General features: G+C 39.8%; 1 protein-coding gene across 2 annotated transcripts in view; it reads left to right on the forward strand.

Moving 5' to 3' along the window:
* Positions 1–18,716, forward strand: part of LOC141198439 (PALM2-AKAP2 fusion protein-like) — a 179,589-nt gene that overhangs the window by 47,895 nt on the left and 112,978 nt on the right. The window contains exon 1 of one of the 2 annotated variants that reach the window (XM_073662968.1): positions 4,657–4,784. The exons of the other annotated variant lie outside the window; for it this stretch is intronic. Coding sequence (XP_073519069.1) covers positions 4,749–4,784 — 36 coding nt within the window. The 5' untranslated portion in view covers positions 4,657–4,748. Of the gene's footprint in view, positions 1–4,656; positions 4,785–18,716 lie in introns of those variants that run through there. 2 annotated transcript variants of the gene reach the window in all.

Genomic DNA, 18,716 nt, shown 5'->3' on the forward strand with positions numbered 1-18,716 from the left:
CCAGTCACCAACTTGTATTGTTCAAAATTTATTGTAATTGTTTGTGCTATGTATATCCCTTTCACATGTAAAGCGCCATGGAATGAATGGTGCTATAATAATAAATAATAATAATAATTCAAGGAGTTCAATAGGAATCCCAGAAGAAGAATGGGATTCAAGCGGGATTTGTAGAACTACTGGCAGAGCCATAGAGTACAGTCCCTGACAGAAGTTATGTCGCTTATCCATGTTATGTAAATAAAAGCTTATAACCTGACGTTAAATTCATCCATTGGTTTTATAAATTAGTCTTTTGAAAGCTGAAACCCTCCCAAATTTGGTTTGGGTTAAGAAAATAATTTGGCATCAATGCTGAAATATTGATCATTTACTGAACACAGAATGGTCAGATTTTGGCAAGACAAAAGTTTTGTCACCCACAGAAAGTAATGTGATGTTCAAACAAATAATTATCTTAAAATACAAATATATGTTGCATAACATTGGTGAATGAAGTTGTGCTGTTATTAGTCATATTTAATATTTTGTGTGACTTCCATGAGCTTGAAGGACTGCATCCATGCGGTTCAACAATGATTCATACAATTTATTAATGAAGTCATCAGGAATAGCAGAGAATGCAGTCTTACATGCCTCCCAGAGTTCATCTAGATTCTTTGGTTTTGTCTTCCAAGCTTCCTCTTTCATCCTACCCCAAACATGCTCAATGATGTTCATGTCTGGTGACTGGGCTGGCCAGTCCTTGAGCACCTTGATTTTTTGCCTGGAGGAACTTTGTTGTAGAGATGGATGTATGAGATGGAGCACCATCCTGCTGCAGAATTTGACCCTTTTATGATTTGGAATGTAAGAGGTAGCTAATACTTCTTGATATTTTAGGTTATTGATATTGCCTTCCACCTTGCAAATGTTTTGCACACCCCCATACTGAATGTAACCCCAGACCATGATCTTTCCACCACCTGTTTTCTGAGTGTATTTTGGATCCATACAGGCTCCAGTAGGTCTCCTGCAGTATTTGCAGCGGCTGTGGTGTAATTCTACTGAAGATACATCAGAGAAATCTACCTTCTGCCACTTTTCCAGCGTCCATCTGTTTAGCAGGCTGTGGGACTTTGCAAATGCTTTTTATTTGCCTTTTGTTTAGTGCTGGCTTCTGGGCACTGATTCGACCATGGAGGCCATTTCGAGACAGAATCCTACAAACTGTTCTAGTTGACACAGGGACTTGAGGTGACCAGGCCTGTTGGAGCTCTGCTGCAGTGGAAGAGGGGCTTGCTTTGGATTTTCTAACCAACAAACGTTCCTCCTGAGCAGTTGTCTTGCGGGGTCTGCTGGACTTGGGCTTGTCAAACAGTCTCCAGTCTCTTCAAATCTTTTTTTAATTCTTTGTACTTGAAGCTAAGACACATTAAAGGTGCCAGCCACCTCTGCAGTGGATCTGGTCTTCAGCCTCTTGATAATCAAGGCTTTCGTCGCAGGGTGGATTTTTGGCATGTTGTCAGAGCTCAAGTTGCAGTTCAAGTGAAGGTCTGGGGTGCTGGGTTTCTTTTTATACACACCCACTAATTAACCGATCATTTACTGAGCACTTGTGAGGATGTAAACTAGGAATTGGGTGCATTATATCACCAGGCGACAAAACTTTTGTCTTGCCAAAATCTGACCATTCTGTGTTCATGAAATGATCAATATTTCAGCATTAATGCCAAATTATTTTCTTAGCCCAAACCAAATTTGGGAGGGTTTCAGCTTTCAAAAGAGTAATTTATAAAACCAATGGATGAATTTAACATCAGGTTATAAGCTTTTATTTACATAACATGGATAAGCGACATAACTTCTGTCAGGGACTGTACAATAAGACAAGCAGGGTTAAAGGGAACCTGTCACCAGGTTTTCCCAATATAAAGTAGGGCCAGTACCTTTAAGGCCTGTTTTACAGCACTCTAGTAAGCTGTATGTATGTCCCTAATTCCCTATGTAAGGGTATGTGCACACTTTCAGGAATTGAAGCAGAAATTCCTGAGCGTTTTTGCCTCTCCCTGGAAGAAAAAAACACATTTGGATTTACATGCTTTTTTGACGCGTTTTTACATGCGTTATTTGAAGCGTTCTTGAGAATCAATGTATGACTTTTGGAGCCAAATAAAGTTGGGTCTGAGAAGGTGCCACTAGGTAAACATTTCCCTGGCCATTAAATAACATCTCACAGCTGGTTCGTTAGCCACTACATCCCCCGATCAGCACTCAGCAGCACTTTTATGTTGCGTCCAAAACGCAGTGTTCTATGCCGCACTTTTGTTGTCGGTACATGTGAATCCACCACATATATTGACACTGCAATTGGTCAAAATCTACAGCAGAGACTGGTGTGTCCGCTACAGAAATTGACATGCTGCGGGTGAGTTTGGGTACGTGGCCACGATCAGGAGCTGCTGCAGGTTTGACGCTGCGTGTTTATACAGCGTCAAACCCGCAGCTTCCAGATGTTAAAACATAGTAGATGGGGTCCCTAGAAATCCTATGTCCACTATACGTGCATCAGAGGCTGCGAATCACCCGTGGACACTGACATGCAGCATTTCTTTCAGGACCGCAGCATGTCAATTTCTCTTGCGGAGTCGCTAGTCTCCACAACAGAAATTTGACCACTAGAAAGTATTGAATGTGATAAATCTGCATGGTTCAGTGAACACATGTGGATTTACCTGCGATCAATAGATTGCAACGTTTTTGACACAGAAAAAATTTGCGTCCAAAGCGTTGCTACGTCTGAATTATGGGCACAGAGCCTAAAATTTTTTTAAAAAATGGTGTGGGCTCCCGCGTCATTTTTATAACCAGCAGAGGGAAAGCCGACCGCTGGGGGCTGATATTAGTAGCCACAGAAGGGGCCATTAGCCAACAATGTTCCATGGCTATTAATAACAGCCCACAGCTGTTTGTTTAGCCTTTACTGGCTAGATTACAGGGGGACCCCAGAAAAAAAATGACGTGGGGTCCCCCTATAAAATCTAACCAGCAAAGGCTAAACTAGACAGCTGCGGGCTGTTATTAATAGACATGGAAGGGGCCATGGATACTAGCCCCCTCCGCAGCTATTAATCCATAAGATTAATCCATAAGATGCTCCAAATCTGTCGCTTAGCCTCGCTCTTCCTCACTGCCCTGTAGCGGTGGCAGGGGGTAATGGGGTTGGGGTTCACGTCAGCCTTGTATTGGCGGCTGACGTGAAGCCCATGTTAGTAATTGAGGGCATCTATAACATGCCCCCATTACTAACCGCGTGTTTAAATGGTTGCGCTTTTTCAATAAAAGACAGTCAGAATAAAATATTGAAATAGAACAAAAAAGGTTCTACAATTTTTTTTATTACACGCCACCGCGAAGCCCTCGATCTCCTGAAAAAAACATAAAAAAACCAAACAACAATTTTCCTCACTTGTCTGCCGTCAACGACATAGTCCACGATCAGCAGCAAGTGTCCCACGAAGATCTGTGTCACTTCTACAGCAGGGACATCAGCTATCACTGATGTCCCTGCTGTAGAATACAGCACTGTATACTGACAGGGGTGTAAAATCACCCCATGTCAGTATACAGTCCTGCAGGGGCCACTGGGGTTTATCAGCTGAAAATCAGCTGATGAGCCCCGGTGAGCTAGAGAGCGTAGGGACATTCTTGTGAATATTCCCACGCTAAGCATCAGCTGATCGGTCATGAGAACGATCAGCTGATTACCGGCTTCAGCAATCAGCTGATGGTCACGTGACCATCAGCTGATTGCTGCCGGCACTGATCACCTGATGGTCACGTGACGTCACCGCAGGTCCTGTAAGTACACTGCGGGGCACGAGCCCGCGCCCAGCAGTGTACAGCGAGCCGCCGATGGGACAACATTGCAAAGGAGGACACCGGGGGCCGCCGGACAGGTGAGTATTAGGATTTTTTCTTTTATTTTCACTTTTTTATTCTTTTTTTCACTGGTGCTGGCACGCGGGCTGGGAGAAGCAGGCTTTTTAAATACAAAGATGTAGTCTGCTGCCCCGGAGTTGGGGAGGAGCTGGGGCAGAGTGTGATGTGACTACGTCCGTCCACCAAATTTTTCAAAAGTAGAGCCATTTCTTTCTCTAGAAATGTTACTCAAGCCCCTGACTGCAATAACACTTCTGGCAAGGTACACGTAGATACACGCCATTGATAACATGCACCAAATTCATTAAGTGTTGTATGACTCTTAAATTAATTTGGCGCACGTCCCTAATTAGGTCTGATGTACGAAACACTAATATTAATGAATCAGGGCCTATGTCTCCATCAGAAAGCAATTCTGATGGAACAACCAACATAAGGTGATAAACGCAATGTGAAGGGCCCCTAATTTAAAATTACCCCCATAATGTTTCAGTAACAAAAGTTTTTTGCCTCCCATATCTTTCTTTTGGATGTCACTGTGAATAACTCAGTGGCCAGAGGTTATTTGGTATTTTAGGTGTGTCGAGTCGTCCTCTATTAGAAAAGTCCTTGAGTTTTAAACCTTGATTAAACCAACTTAAACTGCTTCCTTGTTAAAGCTAACTGGAACTTTACAGCTGTCTGTCCTACATATCATGCTATCCCACTGAGCGCTCTGTAACCGGTCCTGCTGGTTGTTCCGTAATGTCAGTCTGAGCACCATGAATTCATACTTGGTATTATATTGTCTTTATTAAAAGCAAGGCATTGTGAGAGAGAAAAGTGCCATGATATCTGTGTGGATGCTTTGTTCTCTTCTCAAGGTAGGCAAATTGTCCTCCGTTTCTAACTTAGTAGTCAGGGTATAGCTTTATTCTTATTTAGTCCTTCTTACTAAACCTTTGCTGTGTTGATATACTACAGTATATTAACTTATTGATCTCCGGACAATATAATATACAGGATGATGCAGAGGGGCGATGTAGAGCTCATCCTATATAGGACTGAAGACTTACTCCCTGGCATCTTGATGAAGCTGACATCTCACCAGGGAAATGCGTCGAGGTGGTAACATGGTTTTGTAAAACTGTACTCCTTTTTATATTATGGAGGTATATTCTATGTATGATTATATACTTATGCTGTCCTATCTGTTGCTCCCAGAGCATTATCAATAGGCTATGAAATTTGCTATTTTGTCTTTTCTAACCTTTAGGTGCCTTATTCGGGAATAATAGGGCTTAGCCTACATTGAGCGGGGGTGCCATTACGTAGATTTAGAGTGACGACCTCAGTGGCTCAGGTAGTGGCAACTAAGTATTCAGGTCTTACAGGGATATTGTAGGCGCCTTGTCTGTTTTTTGAAGCTATCCTCATGTACAGTTTTGTGGTTGTGCTTGGTTGTTTTTAATGATACAGGTATACTAGTTTTTAAAGGGCCAATTTCTCTGTTGCTATATTTTTGGATACCCTTATATCGTTTATCCTATTCTTTCTGTGAACTCTTTGAAGAAGGGACAGAAAAAAATAAAGAAAAAAATGAAAAATCAGTTGGTCCCGTATGGATTTAAAAAAAAAAAAATAGATGCGTTTAGTTACTCTTCAACTATTATGTTTTAGTATTTTCTGGAAAATATGCATGTTTAGTGCACTCAATCCTTGCATGCCTATAAATCTTTTAACCAAATCATTGGCTAAACTTGCTTATGAAACACCTTCTGTGGTCAGCAGTGCAGAAATGAAACCTTACCCTTTTGTCCGTTTTTACTATCCATGTGTCATCCGTTTTTTTTCATACACAAAAAAAAAAAGATTAACGCTTCCCAAATGTCTCCTTGCAGTCAATCAGTGAAAATGGACAGCATGCAGATGACATCAATTTGATTTCATGTCTGTTTTTGACACTAACCAGTTTATTGCAATGGTTGACTTTATTCCTCAAAATGGATCAGAGTAAGGCCACGGCCCCACTATCAGTATTCGGTCAGTATTTTTTCTCAGGAGTGGGAGCCAAAACCAGGAGTGGGTGATAAATGCAGAATTGGTGACTTGTTTCTATTATACCTTTTCTCTGATTGTTCCTCACCTGGTTTTGGCTCCCACTCCTGAGAAAAAATACTGACCGAATACTGACCGAATACTGATAGTGGGGCCGTGGCCTAAGACATGCTTTCTTTTCTTATGTGGAGCATCAGTCTTCAAAAAAAAAACCACGAACATGTTAATTACCCCATATTGTATAATGTGTCAGTGTGCTGCCAGTAGAAAAACCTGACTGCACACAGACAACAAACACTGACATCTGAATAGGGCCTTACGATATCTTATTATATACTTTACTTGTTTTTCTGATATTTATAATCTATTACTAGTCTCTTAAACCAGAAAAACGTACCAAATATCACAAGATAGTGGACATTATTTCTGTTGCTATGGTTAAAATCTGTCATCATTTGTATCCTGTGGAAATTGGTGTTCTGCCATATCCGATCAAGTAGTATAAACACATGTCTGAAAGCACAGAAGGAAGTTTAAAATAACAAGTGATATATCTGTAATGGAAATAGGTCTTGAGAGCCCAATCTAAAACAACTCTGAGCATACTTTTACCTGCAGGTTGGCTTGTTAACAGTTTACATACACTCATCAACATTGAAACTGCAACGCCAAGAAGGAAAATTGTGGATTTATGGAAATCCCAGGATGGATAGACAAGTTAATGACCTGTAAATGATGGAAAAAATGGAAACATTTTTGATTTATTCAGTATTGAGTATCAGTGCCACATGCAGAAATACCCAGACTTATACGCCTTGGCATGTTATCAGTAAGGTTATTAATGGTTGTCTGAGTACTGTTCTACCAGGCTGAATACACTTGGGCACGCAAATCATCAAGATCAGCTGCTGGCAGCTCCTTTTGCATTTGCCGACCAATGCTTTCCTAGACATAAGTCCTGAGATGTTGCAGACCATGATAGCATGTTTAGGCCAAGCAGTCTGCTCACTATGCAACATGCAGCCTGGGGTTGTTGTGTCTAAATATGGCTCCCAGGACACGTTGGAGAAATAGCCGTTCCACCACCAAATCAATATATCGCCGAGCTGTTAGTGTACCTGGAATGAAGACTAGAGGGATCCGTACATTATTCCTCAGACAACCATTAATAACCGTGTGTATTTCTGTGCATGGAGATCGTAGTCAATATTGAATAAATCGAGAAGTTTTGAAAATGTTGTTTCCAGATTTTCATCATTTGCATATCATTAACATGTCTATCTTTCCTGTCATTTCCATCACTCTATGAACTTTCCATCTTAGTGTTGAGATTTCAATGTTGAGGAGTGTAGATAATTAATAGGATACTGTGGTTAAAGGGAATCTGTCACCAGATATTTGGTGCACTATGTGAGAGGAGCATAATGTAGGAGTAGAGACCCTGATTCCAGGAATTTGTCACTTACTAGCCTGATTGCTGTAGTTTTTCTAAAATCAATCTTTTATCAGCTGCAGCTTTGCTAATCGTCTCAAAGATGAGATCTGTCTAATACCTCATTGATTGAGAGCTGTCTGTCTACACTGTGCATAGGCAGAAAGCTGCCAATCAGTGCTATGTGCAGGAACAGGCAAAGCTCTCGTGCATCAGGGACTATATTGCTGCAGGTGTATGTTGATAAAAGTGTTTGATAAAAACCACAGCAAGCAGCCCAGTGAGTGTTATATCACTGGAATCAGGGTCTTTGCTCCTCTCAGATGAGATAGCAAGGACCTGGTGAATGAGTGTCTTTAAAAACAATTATTAGGTTTTAGCGAAAGTGACATTCAGAATATTAGTACAGAGCAGTGTTTCAACCAATCTCATTTTATTTTTATGCATACATTGGAAAATATACTCAGGGAGCCAAATTATAATTGATTGAAATAATATCATGGTATTTTTTCACATGCTGCAGATTTATTCTAGAAATTACTGCATCTGAAAATCCATTTACTGTATTCAGATGAATGAGACTTTTGTAGAAATGTCTCTGCTGTGTGTGAATACCCCCATAGTGTCATACTGACATATGACACTGATTGCACTTATATGAGCAAAGCTAAAAAGAAAAAAAACATATCAAATGTCTCCATAGAGATCATTTTATATGACACGTCATATTACTGAACACTTACCATGGTCTGTGAACTGAACCAAATAAGGAATTCGACCAAAAATAGCATTCTGATAGACTAGAAGGAGTAGGCATTAACTGTTCCACCACTTTGATGTATTACGTGCCGGGACACAAGTGGGCTCCGCAGGTAGTACTGTGCGTCTGCAGACAGCAGAATTTGTTTGGTGTTTTGCTTTAGATACAGAAGGAATCTCTTCCTTTCTGGCTCGCTTACACTTTGCTAAACAAAACATTCATAGAGGCCATTTCCTTCACTGTAGAATGGACTTCAGCTGCCCTCCACCAAATCTACTTCTGCACTTCATTTATCACCAGACTTCAGATATTCCAGAAATGCTTGTACTCCTGACCGTTATTGATAATAAAACCAAAATATTTCCATACCTGAGAGTGCCACACCTAAAATACACTCAAATTTAGATATTAAAGCAATTCTCGGCTAAGACACTGGAATCTTTGTTGCCTAAATGAGTCTTGTGCAAGTTATAGAGTTATATTTCTGTCTTTGGTAAGCTGTTTAAGGCTTCCATTTTTTTATCTGCCAAAGAAGTTGTTAGAATCTGGGGGTCACCTGCGCACCAAGTGATTATAGGGTTTGTCCGGGAATATTTTATTTATCTGTTATGTGCCTAAGAACTAACAGACATGTAGATGCTAACTACCTACCTGTTGTTTCTAGCACCGATCTCTGCCAGCTCAGAGAGGTCAGACTGCTCCTGTCGGCGATTCTGTGGCTTTGCGGTGATATCCCTTCGACAGAGCAACTGCTTCTCTTCCGCTCTGCTGTGTTGACAAGGCGTGACTGCCAATGTAATGATGATTGTCAGCAGCTCCTTGCAGGAAACCTGCTGTCAATCAACATTCAGCAGTCATGCCCCAATGATATAGCAGAGCGGAAGAGGTGGAGCTGCTCTGTCGAAGTGAGCAGCAGAAGCGACGGCAGGAGAGGTCTATGATCGCTCTGAGCCTGTGCCGGGCAGAACAGTCTGGTAGTCAGCAACTACCTATTTGTTAATTCTTAGCCCCATGAAAATAGCCCTGGGTAACCCCTTTAAACACTTTGCTCCACAATGATGCAAGCCATTGATCTGTATAGCTACCAATTGAACTTCCATGTAATCTCACCTCAAGTAGAATATTAATTAAATGGACTGTCTCATCAGGACAAACACTCTACAAATGGAATTAATAGGGCCATGTATTACATATTCATTTGAATAATCCAAAATCTACTGAAGCTTATCAATATGCTGACACTTTGTGATGACACATTCATCTAGTAAAACAAACAATTTAGCATTTTACTTGTTATTAAAAATCCTTTCCGTTCTCAATAACAGATTTTAAAGGGGATTTCTATGCTGAAATGAAAAGTCTGCATTCACTCTGTGACTGCACACTGCTGAATCTTGGCAGTGTGCGATGTACACACTGTTATGAATCACCTGTATGCTCCGAGTGACTGGCTGGGCGCGGTGTGATTGTGTGTGGTTACTAGCTTTATCTAGCTTCTTGCAATAGAAGAGGAATGAGAGATGATGAATGAGACTGGTCGGCAAGTATGCAAATTATATGCATATGGTCACATGACTGCCCACTTGCACTGGTAATACAGGGAAATGGTAACATGTGAACATCGCACACTGTCATGATTCGGCAGTCTGCAGTCACATAGAATGACTGCAGACTTTTAATTTCAGCCTGGAAAACTCCTTCAAATTCCAAAGTGTACTGATCGTTGCCTAAAATACCGTCCACCACTGCAGTTTTGTAAGGAGACCAGAGCTTACAAACACTTTTCTATAGAGCTTTGTAATCAGGGCCTGAAGCTGGCCAGATCGCTAGCTCCAGCTAGCTGTGCCCCTGCACTTCTTGGATTTGGCAGTGGCAATGTTGTCTGTGTTTTCAGCATTATAAAGTGCACAGTTCGGGCCAGTGGTGCAGCGATACCGCTGGTCCAAATTGTTAATCAAGAGTACACCACCCCTTTGTAGTAGGCTGAGGAGCAGTTCACTCTTGAAGATGGGTTATGAGACTGCCCATTATGTATCTAAAAACCAAGCAATGTGAACTGAGGTCTAAGATGGTACACATGCAAGAAATAGGAGCATGTTCACACTAGCAAAAAGAAGCAAAACCTACAAAAGACAAAAAATATATCTCATACCCTACCATCATTATATATAAATGTAAAGCAAAGTTGCATATTAAATATAGGGTACTTAGTGAACTATTTTTGATCAAAAAAAGTATACAAGCCGTCCCACCAGCGACAACGTGACCCTAAATTGAGACGGTACCTACACTGTCTATATTAAAAACCTTTCTGTATATCAAAGTTGAAGTAATGTATATAAAAGGGTAGACAAATAGGACCATTATGTATCTACTATTGTAGCGGGAAAAGTAGGCATGTGGGCACTCAGCTGCCCAAATTCTCAATCAAGATCTGATTTAGAAGGCTGGAATTTCAGTGAAAAGACTGTATATGTATCTCGTCTTATTATGTAAAATGCAAATATATCAAATAAAATTAATATTCATCACTTCTTCAATATCTCCGCCAATCCAGGGGAGATGTTCTGACTGTCTTTGTTCATAAGCTGCCAGCACTTGACCTCTGCAGACAATGCATACCCTCAGCAGTTACATGCCAGACTTTCATTATGACTCTTCAGTAAGCGGTGATGCCAGTAGTACTGGACGTGACCCTTGAGAACACTGCCGCACGTGATGAACAGGAGATCAAGCAGCACTACTCCAACACTTTGTGGATACACCTTTTCAAATTTCATATCATAACATACCAAAACTGCTAAAGATCATTGTGCATCTCTTCTGACTAGTTTATATTCTGGAGTTGAAGAAGCCTCATTAGCACATATCTCTTGTCATTTAAGAAACTGACTAAATGACATAAAAGTGTGCCATCATCTCTCGAGTGAGTATATCCAGGACACGTCTATCAAGGACATTTCTTCTGCAAACAGCAGTGTTATCAAGTTCCTTTGGTTTCAAAGCTTCACTTATCCTTCTGACTTCTGAAGATAGTGTGAACACGTTCATTTAATTATTATAAATGTTACCACACTAATATTCTATCATCGTCATAGAATAATTTCACAGACGCTATTCTGCAGTCGTTCCCAAGTGTGTACTGCATTTACAATGATCTATCACACCCTTACATATCCATCAAGTCAAAGCCACATTAACACTTTGCTCTTGTGTTCCTCGGGCTGCTACAACTTGTCATTAGTTAGGATTTTGGTTAATTGTTAGTAGCCCAATTTCAAAGATAAATTTAGAAATTGAGCTACCTCTTCATACCAAAGGCATAAAATGCGATATTTGTGAATTTTGATAAATTCTATAATTTGATAATCAGAATCACTTTGGTTTTTGCAGGCAAAATAAACATTTTTACCAATGAAGTATGTTGCATTAAAGCAACAGTGAGCTATACCATTGAGTTATACAAATACAGTATATTCCCTATCATCACTAGTTTAATATGGGTTTTCAGAAACTAAATGTGAGCAAAAATAATGTGAATGAGATGTCCTCATCCAGCACTGTAAGCAAAGAGCAGTGATTGATACAAATACAGCGGATGAAATACGATAAGTATTGAACACATCACCAATTTTCTAAGTAAATATATTTCTAAAAGTGCTATTGATAAATTCTCACCAGATGCCGGTTAAAACTCATCCAATCCACACAGGCAAAGAAATCAAACCATAGATCTCCATGAATTATGTGTAATAATGACACATGGAAAAAGTATTGAACACACTTACTGAAATGTAATTTAATACTTCATAAAAAAACCTTTGTTGGTGATGACAACTTCGAGATGTCTTCTGTATGGATAAACTAGTCGCATGCATTGCTCAGTTGTGATTTTGGCCCATTCTTCCACACAAACACTCTTCAAATCCTAAATGTTCTGTGGGCTCCTTCTATGAAATTTGAACTTTACTTCCTTCCATAAATTTTCTATTGGATTCAGGTCTTGTGATTGGCTGGGCCATTCTAGCAGCTTTATTTTCTTATTCTGAAAACAATTGAGAGTTTCCTAAACTATGTGTTTGGGATCATTGTCTTGCTGAAATGTCCACCCTGATTTCATCTTCATCATCCTGGTAGATGGCAGCAGATTTTTATCAAGAATGTCTTGGTACATTTGTCTATTTATCTTTCCTTTATATGAAGTTTGCCAGTGCCGTATGGTGAAAAACAGCCGCACACCATGATGTTCCCCCTCCAAACTTGACTGTTGGTATGGTGTTTTTGCGGTGTTATGCAGTACTTTTTGACTTCCAACCATGATGTATATTATGGCAGCCAAAGAGTTCAATTTTAGTCTCATCTGACCAGCCTATATTCTCCCAGTATTTCACAGAGTTTAAATGTTGTTGAGCAAACTTTAAACACGCTTGAACATGTTTTTTGCTCAGCAGTGCAGTCTTGCAGGCAATTGTTGTTCAGTGCATTACTCATAGTTTTCTTTTAAACAATTGTACCTGCTGATTCCAGGTCTTTCTGTGGCTCTCCACAGGTGGACCTTTGCTCTTGGACAACTCTTCTGATAATTATTTTCACTCCTCTGTCTGAAATATTGCAGGGAACACCTCCTCGTTACAGGTTTATGGTGAAATTATGTTCTTTCCACTTCTGGATTATGTTCCCAACAGTGCTCACTGGAACCTTAAGTAGTTTAGAAATTCTTCTGTAACCAATGCCATCAGTATGTTTTGCAACACTAAGGTTGCAAAGGTCTTGAGACAGCTCACTGGTTTCGCCCATCATGAGATGTTTCTTATGTGGCACTTTGGTAATGACACTTTTTTATAGGCCATCAGTTGAACCAGCTGATATTATTTTTCACTAAGGGCAGGATTGCTTTCTAATTACTGATCATTTTCAGCTGGTGTCATGATGTTCCATGGCTTTTTGCACATTTCTTTCTTCATGTGTTCAATAGTTTTTCTCTGTGCAATTTATCATTATTACACATAACTTAATGTATGGACATATATGGTTTAATTTGGTTTAATTTCTTTACCTCTGTGGATTGGATGGTTTGTTACTGACATCTAGTGAGAATTACCTGTCAATAGCATCTTTAGAAATATATTTACTTAGAAAATTTGTGATGTGCTCAATACTTATTTCCTGTATGCCTGGTGGTTCAATTGCCCAGCAAGTAAAAGCATTCAAAATGGTTACACTTACACATTGTATAATGATCCAAATGGAAAGGAAGAGGATGTAGGTAGCAAGCATGGACACAGATGACAGTATATGAAGACTTAAACCCCCATACACATTAGACAAATGTCATCTGAGCTGGACAATAGCTACAAGTTCTGGCAACAGTCTAATGTATATAGGTGGCGGCTTTTCGTCGGGTGACATGTTGATTGGGCATGTCCGATTTCAGACTGCCGATCACATTGTTCTCTTGGAGATAAAATGGTGGCCAACATGTTAGCTGGTGGCATTCTCATAGAGATGCTGAAATGAGTGTTCCTACGTATGGGAGAGACGGCTAAGATGGCTGCAGAGCATTGTTCGGCTGAAGTATCCTTAATCCATCTAAAGGACATAGCTGCCAAAGATATAAAATGGGCACCTAAAAACAATTCTGTGTCAGGAATATTCCCCTGGTTTTACCCACCAAACACACATTCAAATAAAATCTCTAACTATTTGCTGTATCATGTCTTTACGTTAATTTCAGCCAGCGTAGCTGGAGACAATCTTGGGAATGTTAAGGAACTAAATCCGAAGTAAATCTTTAAGTCATATGACATATTAATTGTTTTATCTTATGCCAAAAATATTTGTTTCACGAACGCTAAGTATATAAGCTATAGCATTAAATGGCCCTTTGAAAAAGGATTATAACATATTTGACTTGTGTTTTTTCAGGCTACATTCTGTACAGTTTTACTTTGGAGTTTTCTATGCTTTTGTCTACAGTATATGGATTTATCTGGAATATAAATTTTTTTAGGCTACAAGTCTGCAGTCACTCTATTTGACTGCAGACTTGTGAATCTGCACATGGCAGGCACAGCACGCTGTGAAGATTCTTCGGTGCCAGGAGTTTTGGGCGCATGACTGGTCCTGTTCCCTAAGGCAGGGCAACTCCTTTAGGGTCAGATAAAGAAAAGATGTGCAGAATCGACAGGCCTTTTCATATAGTAGAAAGTCATAGACCTCATAGGTTATTCATACTAGTAATACAAAGGCTATTCTTGCTAAAAGAAGATCATAGTCCCCATGTTTGAGTAGTAGAATGACTTATTATTGCAGTTGTAAGGCCTTGTTCAAGAAAAAGTGTATTTGATGCTGTTACCTTTGGTTGGACTAAAATTTCTGAAAATTCTATATTGGTGTAATATATTCTACCTTCTTTGAGCAAGCAAGAGCCAAATGTACAGTGGTGCTTGAAAGTTTGTGAACCCTTCAGAATTTTCCATATTTCTTAAATAAATTTGACTTAAAGCTACATCAGGTTTTTACACAAAAGTCATAAAAGTAAAAACAATTCAACAATTTTAGATTTTCAATATCTGGTGTGACCGTTTGTTCAGTAAGACTTGAATATAAATGATTTCATTAATTATAACTATTGATTAGTCCTATTTTAGCCCTATTTTGTTGGTGAGTTTTCTCCTATTAACTGCTTGTTTCAGGTCTATCCACAACATTTTTTTCAGATTAAGATCATGACTTTGATTTGGCCATTCCAACTTTCCGACTTTTTCTTTTTAACCATTCTTTGGTAGAACGACTTGTGTGCTTTGGGTCGTCGTCATGCTCCATGACCTACGTTCTCTTGAGATTCAGCTCATGAAGAGATGTCTTGACATTTTTTTCTTTAGAATTTTCTGGTTATAATTAAAAATTCAGTGTTTTAATAATGATGACAAGTCGCCCTGGCCAAGATGCAGCAAAACAGGCCAAAATCAAAACCTACAGAATTTGGCTGAAACCACTGAGCCAAAGGTAAACCAAGTATACTGGTTGTAGTCAAATATACAATTATTAAATGTATTAAAAAGACTACACATACCATAAATAATTCAAAGACATAACTTTATTATTAACATATAAAAGCATTTAAAACATTGATATATACATAGTGGTGGCCAAAAGTATTGGCACCCCTGCAATTCTGTCAGATAATACTCAGTTTCTTCCTGAAAATGATTGCAATCACAAATTCTTTGGTATTATTATATTCATTTAATTTGTCTTCAATGAAAAAACACAAAAAAAATTGTCCTAAAGCCAAATTGGATACAATTCCACACCAAACCTAAAAAAGGGGGTGGACAAAAGTATTGGCACTGTTTGAAAAATCATGTGATGCTTCTCTAATTGGTGTAATTAACAGCACCTGTAACTTACCTGTGGCACCTAACAGGTGTTGGCAATAACTAAATCACACTTGCAGCCAGTTAACATGGATTAAAGTTGACTCAACCTCTGTCCTGTGTCCTTGTGTGTACCACATTGAGCATGGAGAAAAGAAAGAAGACCAAAGAACTGTCTGAGGACTTGAGAAACCAAATTGTGAGGAAGCATGAGCAATCTCAAGGCTACAAGTCCATCTCCAAAGACCTGAATGTTCCTGTGTCTTCCGTGCGCAGTGTCATCAAGAAGTTTAAAGCCCATGGCACTGTGGCTAACCTCCCTAGATGTGGACGGAAGAGAAAAATTGACGAGAGATTTCAACGCAAGATTGTGCGGATGGTGGATAAAGAACCTCGACTAACATCCAAACAAGTTCAAACTGCCCTGCAGTCCGAGGGCACAACGGTGTCAACCCGTACTATCCGTCGGCGTCCGAATGAAAAGGGACTGTATGGTAGGGTACCCAGGAATACCCCAATTCTTACCCCGAGACATAAAAAAGACAGGCTGGAGTTTGCCAAAACTTACCTGAGAAAGCCTAAAACGTTTTGGAAGAATGTTCTCTAGTCAGATGAGACAAAAGTAGAGCTTTTTGGGAAAAAGCATCAACATAGAGTGTACAGGAAAAAAAAAGAGGCATTCAAAGAAAAGAACACGGTCCCTACAGTCAAACATGGCGGAGGTTCCCTGATGTTTTGGGCTTGCTTTGCTGCCTCTGGCACTGGACTGCTTGACCGTGTGCATGGCATTATGAAGTCTGAAGACTACCAACAAATTTTGCAGCATAATGTAGGGCCCAGTGTGAGAAAGCTGGGTCTCCCTCAGAGGTCATGGGTCTTCCAGCAGGACAATGACCCAAAACACACTTCCAAAAGCACTATAAAATGGTTTGAGAGAAAGCACTGGAGACTTCTAAGGTGGCCAGCAATGAGTCCAGACCTGAATCCCATAGAACACTGAGGAGAGATCTCAAAATGGCACTTTGGAGAAGGCACCCTTCAAATATGAGGGACCTTGAGCAGTTTGCCAAAGAAGAATGGTCTACAATTCCAGCAGAGCATTGTAAGAAACTCATTGATGCTTACCGGAAGCGGTTGTTCGCAGTTATTTTGGCTAAAGGTTGTGCAACCAAGTATTAGGCTTAAGGTGCCAATACTTTTGTCTGGCCCATTTTTGGAGTTTTGTGTGAAATAATCAATGATTTGATTTTTGCTTCATTCTCTTTTGTGTTTTTCCTTGCTAGCAAATTAAATGAAGATAATACCAAATAATTTGTGATTGCAATCATTTTCAGGAAGAAACTGAGTATTATCTGACAGAATTGCAGGGGTGTCAATACTTTTGGCCACCACTGTATCAACAAAGAAATGAGAGGTTATGTTAACATTAATACAATGATTCATAATAAAAAATGCCTCCAAGATTGATATAGTGTTACAAAAAAATTAAAAATAGATACAGTACAGACCAAAAGTTTGGACACACCTTCTCATTTCAAGATTTTTCTGTATTTTCATGACTGAAAATTGTACATTCACACTGAAGGCATCAAAACTATGAATTATCACATGTGGAATTATATACTTAACAAAAAAAGCGTGAAACAGCTGAAAATATGTCTTATATTCTAGGTTCTTCAAAGTAGGCACCTTTTGCTTTGATGACTGCTTTGCACACTCTTGGCATTCTCTTGATGAGCTTCAAGAGGTAGTCACCGGAAATGGTTTTCACTTCACAGGTGTGCCCTGTCAGGTTTAATAAGTGGGATTTCTTGCCTTATAAATGGGGTTGGGACCATCAGTTGTGTTGTGCAGAAGTCTGGTGGATACACAGCTGATAGTCCTATTGAATAGACTGTTAGCTGCTTTTTTCTTGCCATAATACAAATTCTAAGTAAAGAGGAGAAGTTTATCCGAGTCACGGGCCTCAGAAATCGCAGGTTAACAGCAGCTCAGATTAGAGACCAGGTCAATGCCACACAGAGTTCTAGCAGCAGACACATCTCTACAACAACTGTTAAGAGGAGACTTTGTGCAGCAGGCCTTCATGGTAAAATAGCTGCTAGGAAACCATTGCTAATAACAGGCAACAAGCAGAAGAGACAAGTTTGGGCTAAAGAACACAAGGAATGGACATTAGACCAGTGGAAATCTGTGCTTTGGTCTGATGAGTCCAAATTTGAGATCTTTGCTTCCAACCACTGTGTCTTTGTGCGACGCAGAAAAGGTGAACGGATGGACTCTACATGCCTGGTTCCCACCGTGAAGCATGGAGGAGGAGGTGTGATGGTGTGGGGGTGCTTTGCTGGTGACACTGTTGGGGATTTATTCAAAATTAAAGGCATACTGAACCAGCATGGCTACCACAGCATTTGCAGCGGCATGCTATTCCATCCGGTTTGCGTTTAGTTGGACCATCATTTATTTTTCAACAGGACAATGACCCCAAACACACCTCCAGGCTGTGTAAGGGCTATTTGACCAAGCAGGAGAGTGATGGGGTGCTACGCCAGATGACCTGGCCTCCACAGTCACCAGACCTGAACCCAATTGAGATGGTTTGGGGTGAGCTGGACCGCAGAGTGAAGGCAAAAGGGCCAACAAGTGCTAAGCATCTCTGGGAACTCCTTCAAGATTGTTGGAAGACCATTTCCGGTGACTACCTCTTGAAGCTCATCAAGAGAATGCCAAGAGTGTGCAAAGCAGTCATCAAAGCAAAAGGTGGCTACTTTGAAGAACCTAGAATATAAGACATATTTTCAGTTGTTTCACACTTTTTTGTTAAGTATATAATTCCACATGTGTTAATTCTTTTGGTCTTTTAAAACTTTTGGTCTGTACTGTATATGATAGTAGAATAGGAGGAAGATGACTTCCCTAAATATAGTAAATGTTCCTAATATATAAATTCCATTCTGCAATATCACAGCATCACCACTAATTGAGATAGATATTTAGGGAAAAAAGTTCATAAAATAGTAATTCATAAAGTTATTTGGATTGATAATGAAAACTATATATAACACTATATGCAAATATCCAATAAAGTGCAACAATAAGTATGCAAAAAGTGACTGCAAAGTGCAAAAGGAGTACTACATATAATATGCTGCATACTATGGCATAGATGACTGTCTCCCTCATAAGC

Source organism: Phyllobates terribilis, unplaced genomic scaffold (assembly GCF_046119375.1).
Source record: "Phyllobates terribilis strain yellow unplaced genomic scaffold, ASM4611937v1 Scaffold_1__5_contigs__length_1240528914, whole genome shotgun sequence".
NCBI lineage: Eukaryota > Metazoa > Chordata > Amphibia > Anura > Dendrobatidae > Phyllobates > Phyllobates terribilis.